The 16,327-nt window shown below is 41.5% G+C and overlaps 1 protein-coding gene across 2 annotated transcripts in view; it reads right to left on the bottom strand.

The window, feature by feature from the left end:
- Nucleotides 1-5,744: 5,744 nt before the first annotated feature.
- CALCOCO2 (calcium binding and coiled-coil domain 2) overlaps nucleotides 5,745-16,327 on the bottom strand; it is a 100,129-nt gene continuing 89,546 nt past the window's right edge. For both annotated transcript variants that reach the window (XM_073683524.1, XM_073683525.1), the window contains exons 16-18: nucleotides 13,410-13,515; nucleotides 12,177-12,193; nucleotides 5,745-9,849 (exon numbers count right to left, since the gene is read on the bottom strand). In XM_073683524.1, coding sequence (XP_073539625.1) covers nucleotides 9,742-9,849; nucleotides 12,177-12,193; nucleotides 13,410-13,515 — 231 coding nt within the window. In that variant the 3' untranslated portion in view covers nucleotides 5,745-9,741. The remainder of the gene's footprint in view (nucleotides 9,850-12,176; nucleotides 12,194-13,409; nucleotides 13,516-16,327) is intronic.

Below are 16,327 nucleotides of genomic sequence, written 5' to 3'. Positions count from 1 at the left end.
CCGACAATTTAGAATAGAAAGAATAGAGCTTCACACATAGATTAGATAGATAGAAACATGTCAGTCACATATATATGAAGTACAGTGACAGTGCTGGTTACTGTACTTGTCATCTAGTGTTAAAATAACGGATTTATTTTAAAAAAAAATTGGCGTGGGGTTCCCCTTAATTTTAGTCTCTAGCGGAGGTTAAGCAGACGGCTGGGGCAGATGTTTGAAGCCTGGGAAGGGGGTAATACCCACGGAGCTTCCCAGGCTACTAATATCAGCCCCCAGCTGAATACCTAGCCTTTACTAGCTATTAAAATGGGGGATCCCAAAAAATGACGTGGGGTCCCCCCTATTTTAATAGCTAGCAAAGGCTAGGCAGACAGCTGGAGGCTGATATTAATAGCCCAGGAAGGGTGCCATGAATATTGGCCCCCTCCCAGGCTAGAAACACCAGCCGTCAGCCGCCCCAGAAATGGCGCATCCATAGGATGCGCCAATTCTGGCACTTAGCCTCGCTCTTCCCACTGCCCTGTAGCGGTGGCAGTGGGGTAATAGGGTTGGGGTTGATGTCAGCTTATAATGCCAGCTGACATCAAGCCCAGGTTAGTAATGGAGAGGCGTCTATAAGACGCCCCCATTACTAACCCCATAGTCAAAGTTAAAAGAAAACACAAACACCCAGAATAAAGTCCTTTAATTGAAATAAACACACAATTCTTTATTGTTCTAAATTAAACCATACTTACCATCACGCCCATTCCAGCTGAAGCCAACGATCTCCTGCAATAAAAGTAAAATAATAAAGCAACCTCATCCTTACCTCTCCATGGTTCCCAGGACGGGTCCAGCTCTGCTACATCGAGATGACAAGCGGGACCGCAGCAGAACGCTGCCGTCCAGCTTGCCATGCCGCAGAGACTGAGAAGCGCAGGCATGCTTGCGCTCCTCAGTGTCTCGCTGTGACGGCATCCAGATGAGCCGACAATGAACTCAGCTCACCTCCTGGACGTCCGTCATTGACAGCGTGGGAAACTTCTACTGCGCATGCGGTCAGCAGGAGAATTCTCCCACGCTGTCAGTGACGTGCATGAGGTGAGCTGAGTTCATTGGACATGATCTCGGCTCATCTGGATGCCGTCACAGTCAGACACTGAGGAGCACAAGCATGCCTGCGCTTCTCAGTGTCTGCGGCATGGCAAGCTGAACGGCAGCGTTCTGCTGCGGTGCAGCCTGTCATGTGAATGTAGCAGAGCTGGACCGGTCCTGGGAACCATGGAGAGGTAAGGATGAGGTTGCTTTATTATTTTACTTTTATTGCAGGAGATCGTTGGCTTCAGCTGGAATGGGCGTGACTGTAAGTATGGTTTAATTTAGAACATTAAAAAATTGTGTGTTTATTTCAATTAAAGGACTTTATTCTGGGTGTTGTGTTTTTTTTAAATACTTTACTAGAAATTCATGGTGGTCATGTCTAATATTGGCGTGACCCCATGAATTTCGGGCTTAGGGCCAGCTGATAATGCCAAGCTGGCCCTAACCCCTTTATTACCCAGTGAGCCACCGCACCAGGGCCCTGGATGAGTTGGGTACAGCGCCAGAAGATGGCGCTTCTATGAACGCGCCATTTTCTGGGGTGGCTGCGGACTGCAATTTGCAGCGGGGGGGGGGGCAGAAAGCTTGGGCCTCCCTGCGCTGCAGATTCCAGCCCCCAGCTGCCTAGTTGTACCTGGCTGGACACAAAAATAGGGCGAAGCCCCACGTCTTTTTTTTTTTAATTATTTCATGAAATAATTAAAAAAAAAAAGGGCTTCCCTATATTGTTGTGTCCGGCCAGGTACAAATAGGCAGCTGGTGGTTGGGGGCAGCCCGTTCCTGCCTGCTGTACCTGGCTGGACACAAAAATATGGCGAAGCCCACGTCAACATTTTTGGGAAAAATTAATTACAAAATTAATAATAATTTAGGGACTGCATCTTTATTAACCCCTCAATTGTCATTTAGTGTTAAAATAAAGGATTTTTTAAAAAGAAAATTGGCGTGGGATCCCCCATCATTATAGTCTCTAGCGGAGGTTAAGCAGACGGCTGGGGCAGATGTTTGAAGTCTGGGAAGGGGGTAATACCCACGGAGCTTCCCAGGCTACTAATATCAGCCCCCAGCTGAATACCTAGCCTTTACTAGCTATTAGAATGGGGGACCCCCCCAAAAAATGACGTGGGGTCCCCCCTATTTTAATATGTTTATGAGTGACAGTTTTCCTGCTATATACCTGCATGTCATAAGAATTTAAATTAAAAAAGGACCATGTTCAATTCAAATCTGTTTTTTTTTTAATTTTTACCGGTGTTTGGTATGCGTTGGAAAAGGGGTAGTCTTATACGGTGAATATATCCTAAACTCTATATTTTAACAGGAAAGTAGGGGGGTCGTCTTATACACCAGGTCGTCTTATACGCCGGAATATACGGTAGTCTTAAACAACGCTAAGGTCTCTACGGTGAATGTTTTGGAATCATAATAGAGTTCCAATCCTCACATTTTCTGAAGTACCTTTTTAAAAGATTGTTTCTAATGGCGTATGTATATTCATACGTGTTGTGGCATGCTAATTTTTCTATAGTTTTTTCCACAGTTGGGGGAAGAGGGTCTTTCCAAAGGGCGGCAATATTGCTTTTTGCTGTAAGGAGTATATGAGTGATGATAGGTCTATATCTGCATGGGAGGGTTTCAAGGCCCAAAAGGAGGAGCACCAGTTCTGGTGAAAGATGTATGTTTAAACCTGTGATATTGTTAATTAAGTATTCAATTCCAGACCAGTATGATTTGAGAGCTTTACAGCTCCAAAAGATGTGAGTCAGTCTGCCAGTAGCATTACAATTCCTCCAGCAAAGGGGGCAGTTAGTGTTCTAAATTTTATGAAGTTTAAGCGGAGTAAAATACCAGCGTGTGTAGATATTGTAGTGGGTTTCTACAAGGGAATGTCAGTATAGATAGATTTGAAGACTTTGTGCAGAAGATCGGTCGTAATTTCTATACTTAATTCTTTTTTCCATGCTTCTATATTTGTTGTATGTGGAAAGTGAGTGTCTTGGTTGAAGTTCTGATATATGTGACCAGTTTTCCAGAAAAGGGGAGTTTGTGGGTATTTGAACATCTGAGCTAGATTTTGAGGGAGAAAAGTTTAGGTTGTGAGAGTTGAGGATGTTTTGAATCTTCTTCCATGTCTTTTCTTCTAGAATGTTGAGTTTGAATTTATCTCTAAGAGATTGAAAAGGTATGAGTTGTTTCTTGTCATCCATTATATCTGAGATAAATTTAATGCCTAACGTCTTCCATGAATCTAGTTTGATTCTTGAGGATAACAGTTCAAGAATATCTACACCTATCCAGGTTGGAGAAACCATGGGGTAGCTTTTGTGAGATAGTTTTAGTAGTAATCTCCAAGAGAGAATTGCAGATTTAACTGTGATTTCTTCTGGAAGTCTTAGTTTTGTCGCATAAGTAGGAGAGGGTGATTAGGCTAAGTCTGCCACTGGGTTTCAAAGGTTCTTCTAAGGCTATCCAGGTCGGCTTTTCTTTTTCTGCCCACCAGTTCTGGCTAAGTTTGACTAAGGTAGCGTGGTAGTAGGCAGTTAAGTTGGGCAAGGCGAGTCCACCTCTTTTTTTTGTTCTTTTCTAGGACAGAGCTAGCTACCCTAGGTTTCTTTTTAGCCCAGGTAAAGGTGACCAGCTGTGTAGAGAGAAATGGGTTAAGTGCTTAGGTGTGATATGAAGCTTCATGTATTAGATATATGGAGATCCTTAAGAGTTTTTAATCCCGCTGCTGTCTCGTCAATTGTAATCATCTTTTGTTTAAAGGAGAAGATGACATTAGTGGTTGGTCGTCCCCATCTGTACGGAATTTTTCTCTCTTGGAGGATATCAGTGATCGGTTTCAGTGCCTCGCGTCTAGTCATAGTCTCTTTTGATATGTCTGTGAAGACTTTAATTTTCTCGAATGGAGAGGGCAATGTTTTATTGATCCTTAAGAAGTTGGTGATCTGGTCCCTCGTCTGATAAAATGAAAATTTTACTATGACCTCTCTAGGGATATCATTGGGTAGATGGGATGGCTTGGGTAGTCTATGTGCTCTTTCTAATGAATATTGGATATCCGATAAGGTGGGAATTGTTGTTTTAATCAGGTCTTTCATGAAGGACATGAGTTTGGGGTTTATGACCTTTTCCGGAATTCCTCTAAATTTGAGGTTGTTGCGGCGGTCTCGATCCTCTCTATCCGCTAGTTTATCTTTCAGAAACTTTATTTCTTCTCTCATCTGGTCTTGTCCTTTTTTGAATTCTTTACTTTCCTTCTTCAGGTCAAGTACTGCTCTCTCGTTGTTTTCTGTTCTGGAGACAACTGTCGCTAGTGAGTATCTCATGTCATCAAACTGTTCTGTGAGGTCTTCCTTTAGAGACTGTTTTATAAGCAGAGAAGAGTTTGTGAAAAAAAGTCTCTATCCATAGGTTGACCCACGTTGAAGCTCAGTAAAGGGTCGTCTTCAGAGTTATCCTTTCTTGATCTTCGTCGAACTGGACTTTTGAATTTAGTGTCATCTTCAGAGTCAGTATCGTCTGGAAGACTGTAATTTAGGTGAGGTTTGGTCTGTATTTCTCTTTCTTTACGTTTAGTGATGAGTTGTGAATTTTTGTATCAGCCTATATAATATGTAGTGTCATGACTTGATATGCTGGGAAATGCCGACAAGGAAGGCGGAAGTCCAGCCCAAAGGTCACATCATTAGCGTTATGGACCAATTAAGCTATTGAGCTTCAAAAAAAGATGAAGAAATGAATTGTATATGTAGACAACAAAAATCAACACACCAGTATTAATATATACTTATATTTATTAAGCTATATAATTACATTATTAAGTAGAATACAACAATATAAATATAATGTAGAATCATTATTTCCACATATTCGCAGTGGATCTGTATCTAGTCTAAAATAACCAGCTGGACATTATTATTGAATGTCAGTCACACTGGAGCATCTTTTCTACATTCCGGGAAAGGAGAAATGTGCATGAGGCCTTAGAAAGTATGTTGAAGACAAGGTCTTAAAGAGGACCTGTCAGCACTATTGATGTTTGTTTTAGTAAATACTTGTATTCCTTAGGAAATGCGCTGTTCCTCTGTTATTCCTCCTGAAAATGTATAACAAAAATCTGGTGTTGGCATTCTGCTTATCTAAGGGATGTGTCCCTATTCAGTGCAGCACGGTCAGCACTGATTGGCCTTTGCCAATGTGTACAGGGACACACCCCCAACTGGTAACACCTACTTGCCTATTTAAAGCAGTGCTGGAGTGGTGCTACTACACTAAGTTCCCTGTCCCCACACCACTCAACCCCTGGTCTTATACCTACCAGTTTTTCCTGGCGCAGCTCCAGTCTCACACCGCCATCTTGTGACAGCTCTGATTTCCGGTCAATCAGAGCTAACAGTCACAAGCTCTCAATGTAAGTCTATGAGAGCTTCGTTCTGGCTCTCAGACTTACATTGAGTTGTGACTTCCAGATTGCGCTAGCAAATTCTGGAGCGATCCGGCATGTAAAAAAACTGCTGGAGACTGTCAGGAGCAGCACCGCGAACAGATGAAGAGCGCGGCTGGTGAGTATGAGACCGGGAGCAGGGAACTTAGGTTGGTAGCAGCACTGCAATAAAGAAAACACTGGAGTGATGCTTTAATCATAGATTTCTGGGAGGAATAACACAGGAAGAGAATAATGAAGCATTATCAGAAAAGGTGCTCCAGAATACTTATTTTATAGGAAATACAAAAATTTACTAAGGCTAGGGCTACTATGTCGCAACACAAGTTACACAGCCAAAGATTGCAGTATGCTGTTCCTATTGCAGGGGTGGGCAACTTTCAGCCCTCGGGCCATTTGCAGCTCACAATTACTTTTTCTCTGACCCCCTGGCACATTCCTGGGGACCAAAGTGCTCAGGCCGGCAGGTGCTTCTTGCTGGCCCTTTAAACCCTTCTTGCACTATGAGCATGCGCATGCACTACAGAACGCTGCGACATGTACAATGTAGGATTACGTCCTGACGCTGACCAGAATGTACTCTGCGGATGGAGATAGTGCACAATGCACTCCTGTTGCACAGATGAAGACAGCAGTAGCAGCCCCTGTGACTTATATGCTGCAGCCTCCAGCTCCAAGGTCTCCTGTGTGATGTATATGCATCAGTGTCACCTACAGGTGCATCTCACTAAATTGGAATATCACCAAAAGGTTAATTTATTTCAGTTCTTCATTACAAAAAGTGAAACTCAGATCACTCTGTTTGTAATGACTCTATATAATATATTTCAAGTGTTTATTTCTGTTAATGTTGATGATGGCTTACAGCCAGTGAAAACACAAAAGTCATTATCTCAGTAAATTAAAATAATTAATAAAAAAACACCCACACAGGCTTCCTAAGCATTTAAAAAGGTCCCTTAGTCTGTTTCAGTAGGCTCCACAATCATGCGGAAGTTCCTAGAGTTCCAATTTTCATTTGGAAATCAAAGTCCCAGAGACTGGAGGAAGAGTGGAGAGGCACACAATCCAAGCTGCTTGAGGTCTAGTGTGAAGTTTCCACAATCAGTGATGGTTTGGGGAGCCATGTCATCTGCTGGTGTAATTCCACTGTATTTTATCAAGACCAAAGTCAGCGCTGCAGTCTACCAGGAAATTTTAGAGCACTTCATGCTTCCCTCTGCCGACAAGCTTTTTGGAGATGGAAATTTCATTCTCCAGCAGGACTTGGCACCTGTCCACACTGCCAAAAGTACCAATACCTGGTTTAAAAACAACAGTATCACTGTGCTTGATTGGCCAGAAAACTCACCTGACCATAACCCCATAGAGAATCTATGGGGTATTGTGAAGAGGAAGATGAGAGACACCAGACCCAACAATGTGGACGAGCTGAAGGCGGCTATCAAAGCAACCTGGGCTTCCATAACACCTCAGCAGTGCCACAGGCTGATCACCTCCATGCCACGCCGCATTGATGCAGTAATTGATGCAAAAGGAGCACCGACCAAGTATTAAGTGCATTTACTGAACATACATTTCAGTAGGTCAACATTTCGGATTTTAAAAACATTTTTCAAGCTGTTGTTATAAAGTATTCTAATTTACTGAGATAATGACTTTTGTGTTTTCATTGGCTGTAAGCCATAATCATCAACATTAACAGAAATAAACACTTGAAATAGATCACGCTGTTTGTAATGGCTCTATATAATATATGAGCTTCACTTTTTGTATTGAAGAACTGAAATTAACTTTTTGATGATATTCTAATTTAGTGAGATGCACCTGTATATGACGTATAGGCTTCAACCCCAGTGTTTACTTTGTGATGTCTATGCTCCTGCCCCAATGTCTCCTATGTGAGGTATATTCGATAGTCTTGGCGTCTCCTATGTTTTGTATAAAGCAGTCTCCCATTGCTTAAGTTCTACAAAAGTAATATGAGCATTGATGAATTGCTCCAACGTGCAGAGACCTGCAGTGTACTATATATATATCTGGGTTCTGAACAACTAACTGTTGCAAATTCTTTACAAAGCTTATCACAAAGAGTTCGCTGGGCTCCAGACTGACACAAACCTGGAAAAGCAGTTGCGAATAGCATCATCATCATCAGTACCACCTAACATTACAGCCGCACCAAAGAGAAGCAGTGCCAGCCATCACATTAGGGATGAGTTAACTAATTGTTGGATCAAAGATAGCAGAGTAATTTTCAAATTGATATTTTTGTGCTGCTCTTGAATGATGGTGCAAATAACCGAATGGCCCTTGGCAGGAAGAAAAAAAAAATCTTCCTCACACCTGGTATATAGCAACATGATATAAGTGATAAGCTAGTTAGTGCAATAGTGATACGCAAATCACAAAGAAATTAAATCAATGCTTGCATGCTTTATTACCATAAAGACGTGTTCAGTGACTACAGGGAGTCTGGTGGTCTGAAAATGGCCTCCTGTCTCATTAATGGCTGTTATTCTGCCTGTTCAGATTGAGTATGGTGTATAAGAACACCACAAGCTCACTCATGTCAGTACAAGGAAAGATTTACCTTAGAGAACTATAGAATATATAAACTGTAAGCAACTAAAAACAATAGTCCCGCGCACGTAGCGAGCCAAGGTAGCCAAAGAAAACAGTCTGGTGATCCCCTTTAAAGTGTTGTCCCCTTTCAGAAAACATTGGGCTTTAAAGAGTAACTAAACTCTGTGATTTTTCATGTTTAGCAGGTATTTGCATTGCTCCAGATCAGTCCTGAGACCCCCACAAGCGTGCAGCACAGCAGATAGGAGTGCACACACTGAGCGGGGTACAGACTCAATAGAAAGCATAGACTATGAAGCCAATGCTTTGTATTGAATCCAAACTTTGGAGTCTGTGCACGCTCAGACAGGAGCTGTGTGCTCCTGTCTGCTGAGCTGGGCATTTCTCTTGGGGTTCATTGTATAATCGGCAAAATTCTCAGGACTTTGACCCCTCCCCCACTGATCAGTAGGCAATTTAGGCGTCTGCTAAATATGAAAAATCACCAAGAAAGTTTATCTACTCTTTAAGCTGTGGTAGTTCTAATAAGAAAAATAGATTACTTATTCGCACCAGGTCCAGTCCTGGCTCTCCACCACTGCTCCAGCCTCTGTTTGTCCGCAGCGCTGACATTGTCGACAGCTCTGCAGCCAATCACAGAGCTCAGCACAGCAGCGTTGGCTGTATAGACGACACAGGCTGCTGATCTCACTGATTGGCTGCAGTGCTGTCGACGTAACGAGGCAGAGAGCTAATGCTGCACCAGATGAGGAAAAGAAATGCCTTTTTTGTTTTTTTTTCATACCTACCGCAGCTTATAACACAGTTTTTCTGCATGGGGACAGCTTCATTAAGGAAAACTTTGCAGAAAATATATAGGCCTCACAACTTTGTGTCCTGTGAACTAGCTAACTGACAAGCTATTAGGACTTTGTAAGCATGTGCAGAAATTAATGTTTTGCATACAAACTGTTACATCACGCAGAGGTTAAAACAGAAGGGTGGAAACTTCCTTTAATTAACATGTCATGATGCAGCCACTGACTAGCTGCAGCGGTCATACACCGGCAAGTCCAGAAGAAAAGAAACCTGTGGGGAATCCATCCAACTGGACAGATGAGCTCTGGTGAATCCATGGGAAAGGTTTGTGCAGTTATTTTTTTTTAATATAATATTTGGGCCATACAGAAATTAAAAGAAAAGGGGGGAAAAAGGCGCACCATTTCTGCAACAAAATCCTCAGCAGTATTTACAACTGAGGAGGATTTTTCTGTGTATTTTCCACAGTCACCGGTGGAAGGACATGTGTGTACATAATCTTACCATAAAACACAGCAGGTTTGCAATGCGTATTTTGGCTGCACTGATTTTAAAGGTAAACCTTCATGTGAGACAACCGTCAGCTTCCTGTGATACAGCCAAAGAAAAAAAACTGTACTATACTTCATACAGGAGTAAATATTACAAGCTTTTAAAGGTGAACATGAGTGAGGACACATATGTATAGAAAGGATAACCTCACATCTTGCAGATTTCATTTTCCATTTTTTTTTTTTTTTACCTAAAATCAGAATACTTCTATAATTAAACCTACTCTATCGATAAGTGCACAGCCAGAGAGGAGTATGATTATGGTCTGGCTCCACCTAATCAAAGTGACAGAGTACATGATCTTGTAATATTTGAGGACTTGAAAACGTTTGATCACACAGAGGACATTTCGTTTGCTGTCCTCTTCTAGAGCTCGCTCCATGCTGTCAATGAGAAGACATGATGTGTTAGTGAAATATACCATCTACCACATTCCTGTGCAGAAGAGGCGATTGTGCACCCATGGCGTTAATTACAACTGGCAATTTTGTAAATGAATCAACATTTAAGAAACGAATCCCATGTGGATATTATTTTAACCACTTATGGCATGGATTTATTTTTTGTAATTGTGTCAGAAGATCGTACGATTTGCAAGCCAAAATGATCTAATTTCAGAATGTATGCAAAATGCATGCCAACATTTTTTGATCCCTTTCGTCCTACAGTATACATCAGTGCAGCCCTTTCATATGGAATAACACAGTAGATACAGACTATGTTGTTCCATACAGAGGTTTCCAGAAAACATACATGACTGTGGGCAACATACGTCTCACGAATGCCACTACATAGTCAGTCGAAGGGGCATCCGGGGTAGATATTGGAAATAATTAACAACATTTTCACTGTGCCTTGCAAACGTACATGCCAAAAATGCCCAAGCATTGGCTTAGCTGTGTCAGAATAGTTTGAAAGCAATTGTATAATACATTTTCATTGTGTGAATTATGGAAAAATCAGTGAGACTACTTAAGAATGCATAATGCACTGAGAACAGCACGATATAGACAGAGACCCCATTTTCCATCAATGTGGCACTGGGCTGCTTTCTGTAGTTTTGATATAATCTGCTGATAAAATGGTGATTCTAACTAGAGTACTAGAAATCCTGCTGCCAGATAGTTCAACCCTGCCCTCACCACTGATTGGCAGCCTTCTGTGTAAACTGTGCATAGGCAGAAAGCTGCCAATCAGTGGTGTGGGCGGGGTTATACACAGCTCAGCATTTAGAGAACTGCTAGATCTGTAGCTGAGAAAACAGTGATTTTATCAAACCACCCAGTAAAGTATGTGATACATTGATGGAATCAGGATCTCTGTCCCTACATCATGTCACTGTCAGATTGGGTAGCAAAATCCTGGTGACCAAATCCTCTTTAAGGGTAATTCCCATGTTATAAAGTGATGGCACATCAGGATACTAATTGTTTATCGCCTTATGAAATGGGGATAGCCAGTTATATGTCACCAGGTTTATGCTGTCACAGCTGAAAGCAGCGTAAAGTAGAAGTAGAGACCCTGATTTCTGTGGTGTTATTCACTAGGCTTCTTGCTGTAGTTTTCATCAAACAATATTTTATCTGCTGCAGCTCTGCTAGTCCTCTCAGTGATGAGCTTCTACTAGATGGTGCTCCATATTCATGAGCTCCAGCTATCCTGGCTTCCAAAATGGATTGTCAGCTTTAGGTCTATAGACCATGTAACAACAGCCAAGAGAAGCTCACCGGCACCAGTACAAATGACAAACCTTTAAAATCGATTATCACCATTTTCGGATTACTTAGCCCTTAGGCAATCTGTGGAGGGTGACGCTGAATGCAGAAGAATAGTGCATCAAATCCAGCAGGAAAGAAGAAAACAGCACTCACTGCAAGATGCCAGTATAGAATCCTTTAATCTGGAATAGACATACACAGATGCAGCGGCTGGCTAGGTGGTGCGGGGGTGAGAAGTGGACGTCGGCCGTTTCGCACACTGACCACGCTTCCACAGGTCCAATCTATATGTCGATTCTGGAGTAAAGGATTCAATACTGGCATCTTGCGGTAAGTACTGTTTTCTTCTTTCCTTCTGGATTTGATGCACTATAGACAGTATAAGCATAAAGCTGTCAATCAATGATGTGTGTAACATTAGACAGAACTCATGATTAAGAAGTCTTGCAAATAAAATGGCATTACAAAAACTATGGCACTGAGCCCAATAAGTGATCCAACCATACAATAAGGGTCTCTGTCACCATTTTATTCTGTCCTCAGATCGAGAAGCATAAACCTGCTAAATCTATTATGTTAATGCAAATCTGTTATTTACATGCTGCTGGTGCTTCCCTTTAAAGAGAGTCTGTTAGACCAAGCTAACAGTATAAACTAAGAGTATTCTTCTAGGGGATATAGGCGCTATAAAAACTTGGACTTTTAGAGATCTAATTGCTGCTTCCATTCTGCAGAAACAGAGGTTTAATCAAACATGCTAATTAGGGTGTTTGGCGCACCCTTGGTGTGGCTAAGTGCACTGCTCTGCCACTGGTTTGCATGTCTCTGCCTCCCTCAGTGATGGACAGCACTGGCTTGCCTGAGCCTTCTCTGCCTCCTACAAGGCTATGTGCTTAGTTTATACTGTAAGTTTGGGGTGACAGGATCGCATTTATGATTTTCTGTGAAATGTCTAAAAGCAGCATTAGGGTAAAAATAATTTCTGCACTCACCTCACTAGGCAAGGTTTCTGAGAAATAGAACATAAAAAAGATCAATGACAGATTTTATAATATCACATTTCGTTAACTAAGTGATCTGTTATCAAACTCTGAAGAGAGCTTGGGAGGAGAACATTTACAATAGATATTTCCAATTTTACAATGTTGTAACAAGGCAATGGTGGGGTCCCTATAAGCCCTACTCGTCTAACTATGGCCTAGCCACAGTAGACAGGAGGAACATCTTCAATTGATTTTTCAGAACAAAAAGTTACACAAAGATCAAAAAAGTGTCACAAAGATAGATTTACTACAATCAAAACAATCTTATAGAATCCAATTAAGAAAAAAATTAAGGAAAAAAGTAAAAAACAAAAATTAGAACGCAAGAATTAAATAAGACCTGTCACTTGCCATAAATATGTAATTTTTACCTGGTGTAAATGCTGCTGTTCCCCTGAATGAATGGATTTTTCTTTTGTTCCTCTGCCTCTCCGTTCCTGAGATATGACCCCTATTATCCATGTATAAGTCTACTAGCCTCTGGATCCAAGTGGTAGTGGTAATCAACTGTTCTCTGTGGATGTTTCCTTGGGGGCCACGCCCAGTTGACTAAAAAGACTGGACTTACATATTGCTGTATCTTAGGAATAGTGAAGCACAGGAACAAAACAAAAACCCTAGATTCAGGTAAACAGTGGCATTTATACCAGGTTCTCTTTTAAATACATATTTATATCAAGTGACAGGTCCCCTATAGGCGTGAGCTTTGGCACCATAGCTAAAAGGCTCATTGTAGTATATCCTCATGAATGATGTAGTTAAAACATTATAATGGCAGTACACACATCAGAGAGCTGCAGGTAAACTTAAGGGGTTATCCAGTCTAGAATGACAAGTCTTTATTCACTGTGTGTAACTGCAGACTTGTGAACCAGAGCATGTGCCGGTAACGGCAGTCATGTATGAGATATGCATACTCTTGGGCAGGGACCGATTACTGGGCGCAGCCTCTCTCCTTTATAAGTGTATTCAGTGAGGCCGCACCCACTAGTCAGGCTCTGCCTGGGAGTATGTATATCTCATACATGACTGCTGTTCCCGGCATATCCTCGCTCTGCATAGTGCGTATGCTGGGAGGATTCACAAGTCTGCAGTTACACAGAGAATGAATCACACTTGTCATTCTAGACCAGACAACCACTTTTAAATATAAAATCATCTGGAAAGGCAGAAATTGGATACCTTCATATGGATTCCCAAACATCAAGTCTCGGTCCAGAGTCATGGAAGAGGTAGGTGCTCTGCCTAACAAGTGACTGTGGAGTTCATCCATTGCATTACGATCTTTCTAGAAATGAATATACATGTGATTTAAAAGCGCGTACATGTTAGGCCTATGAAATTTTTACTAGAATGATAACCTTACAATACAAGCAAAATTATATATGCAGCCTCTCAAAATATATATTATATATACAGTGGGGGAAATAAGTATTTGATAAACTGCCGATTTGTCAAGTTTTCCCACTTAAGAATGGAGAGGTCTGTAATTTTTATTGTAGGTATACTTCATCTTGAGAGACAGAATCTAAAAAGAAAAAAGATCACATTGTATGATTTTTAATAATTAAATTGCATTGTATTGCATGAAATAAGTATTAGATACCATATTTTAAAAAATTAACTCTTTCAAGTTCTGCAAATCATAATGCTTTAGCGTTAGCAAGATGAGCCTCCTGAGTATGTTGGATAAGTCTTCGTGATCCCTTACCTGTGGAGATGGACCTAAAGGCTATGTGCCCACGTAGCAGATTTGATGCAGAGCGTTTTTGCCTCTCTCTGGCAGAAAAAAACGCATGCAGATTTACATGCGTTTTTTCTGCCAGAGAGAAGCGTTTTTTTCAGCGTTTTTACATGCGTTTTTTCAAGCAGCTTTCCAAGCGATTTTGAGCATCACTTGGAAAAGTGCTTGACAAGTTGGTCACACTATATAAATCCATGCAACCGGCATGGATTTATATAGTGTGACCAAGTAATAGTTAAAAAAAAAAGAATAAGAATGGTAAAAAAAAAAGTTTATACTCCCCTTCCGGTGTCCTCCCGGTGTTTTGTCCACGCCGTCCGGTCTCTTGCACTGCTCGCGGTGGTGTGAAGGACCTGCGGTGACGTCATTGAGTCATGTGATGGGTCACATGACTCAGTGACGTCATGGCAGGTCCTTCACAACAGCGCGAGCAGTGCAAGAGACTGGACGGCGTGGACAAAACACCGGGAGGACACCGGAAGGGGAGTATAAACTTTATTTTTTATTTTAAATTCTTTTTTTTTACAGATTCTATGGTACCCAGGTCTGGATGAGAGTCTCTTCTCCTCCAGACCTGGGTACCATCCGCAAATTAGAACGCGCCAATTACGCAAGTACAGATGCAGTCTTGCGGAATTGGCGCGTTCTAATGCAAGTCAATGGCGGCGATTACGCTGCGTGTCCACAAAATTAATGGACATGCTGCGTATTTTTGAGCGCAGCATAAACACTGCGGAAAAATCCGCAGCATGGGCATTGAAAGTGCGGAATTGCATTGGAGACCATGGGGGAAGGTTTACCAAGCGTTTCCCAAGCGTTTATGCTGCAGAAATTCCGCAGCATAAACGCTTGGAAAACGCATCGTGGGCACACAGCCAAAATGTTCCCGAAAGCGAATGAAGAGCGGCCGGATTGCTTTCTTGATGTAATAAAAGCTGCAAGGATAGAAAATAATGTAAACCACGTAGCGGATTCTGCAGGAGATAAAATCATGGACTTGGTGAGTAATATCCCCTATTTGCAAGAATTGAGAGGCAAGATGGAAATTACAGAATGAACAATTACCGCATTTATGATTACCAATTGGCTGCAGAGCCATATAATGGAATCTAAGAATTTACTGATTTGTCTATCCATCGGCCATATTTAAAACTGAAAATAAATCTTTTGATCCCTTGCTTTTTGTCTTTTGATTACCTTGTAATAGGGCTCTTGATAGTGAATTCATTCTCTCAAAGATCTATTTAAAAGAGGCTCTGGGTAATCCCTTAGAAGAAGCCTAATTTTTGGAGGTCAGATGCTTGTTCTACAGTATGAAATGGCTATTTTTGTTTTTTATTCTTCTGAGCCTGCGAAACTGACTGTATGGGAGCGATCTTCGTATACGTGGGGGATGGGCACTGTCATGTGAAAGGGAGTTGATGGAAGAGTGTTTTCTGTATGTGTCCGTTACCAATGAACCTTCGCAGACCTGGATTTTGACATCCAAAAATTCTAGTTTTGATCCCCCAAAATTGGAGAGGAACTTCATATTCATTGTGTTTGGTTCAAATATGATACAAATTCACTAAATTGGTCCTGGGTACCAGCCCACACAATGAATATGTCGTCCACATCTGAGGAAAAGTCTGATATACTTCATGAATGGATTATTAGTGGAGTACACATAGTGGTCTTCAAAAACAGCCAAAAATAAATTTGCAAAAGTACACGCTACCAGGGTCCCCATCACTGTACCGGGACTTTACAAATCTCATCTGTCCAGGAATTTAAAGGCATTAGGTTTCAAGACAAAGTTCAAAACCCCATTCAGAATCCTGGACTGTGAAGGTTCATTGGTAACGTGCGCATACAGAAAACATATCTTGGAAAGAGACAGTGACATAGCTGTGGTGGCATATAAACCTTCAGTTTCATGCAGGAGAAACACCAGTCTCAAAAGACATTTTGGTTTATAAATCGATTAAAAATGGAATCTAAGAATTGGCTAAGTAGTTTCAAGCCTGTTGGCAATTATAAATGCGGTAATTGTGCATTCTGTAATTTACATCTTGCCTCTCAATTCTTGCAAATAGGGAATATCACTCACCAAGTCCATGATTTTATCTCCTGCAGAATCCGCTATGTGGTTTACATTATTTTCTGTTCTTGCAGCTTTTATTATATCGGGAAGACAATCCGGCCGCTCTTCGTTCGCTTTTGGGAACATTTTAGGTCCATCTCCACAGGTAAGGGATCACGAAGACTTATCCAACATATTCGTGAGGCTCATCTAGGTAACCCAGGCATTACACTTTGGGCGACTTGAGAGAGTTAAAGTTACCAGCCCAAGGAGGTGATCTCCACAAACTTCTCT

This window comes from Phyllobates terribilis, unplaced genomic scaffold (genome assembly GCF_046119375.1).
Source record: "Phyllobates terribilis strain yellow unplaced genomic scaffold, ASM4611937v1 Scaffold_5__5_contigs__length_657084704, whole genome shotgun sequence".
Lineage (NCBI taxonomy): Eukaryota > Metazoa > Chordata > Amphibia > Anura > Dendrobatidae > Phyllobates > Phyllobates terribilis.
This window is presented reverse-complemented; position numbering and strand designations above follow the sequence as displayed.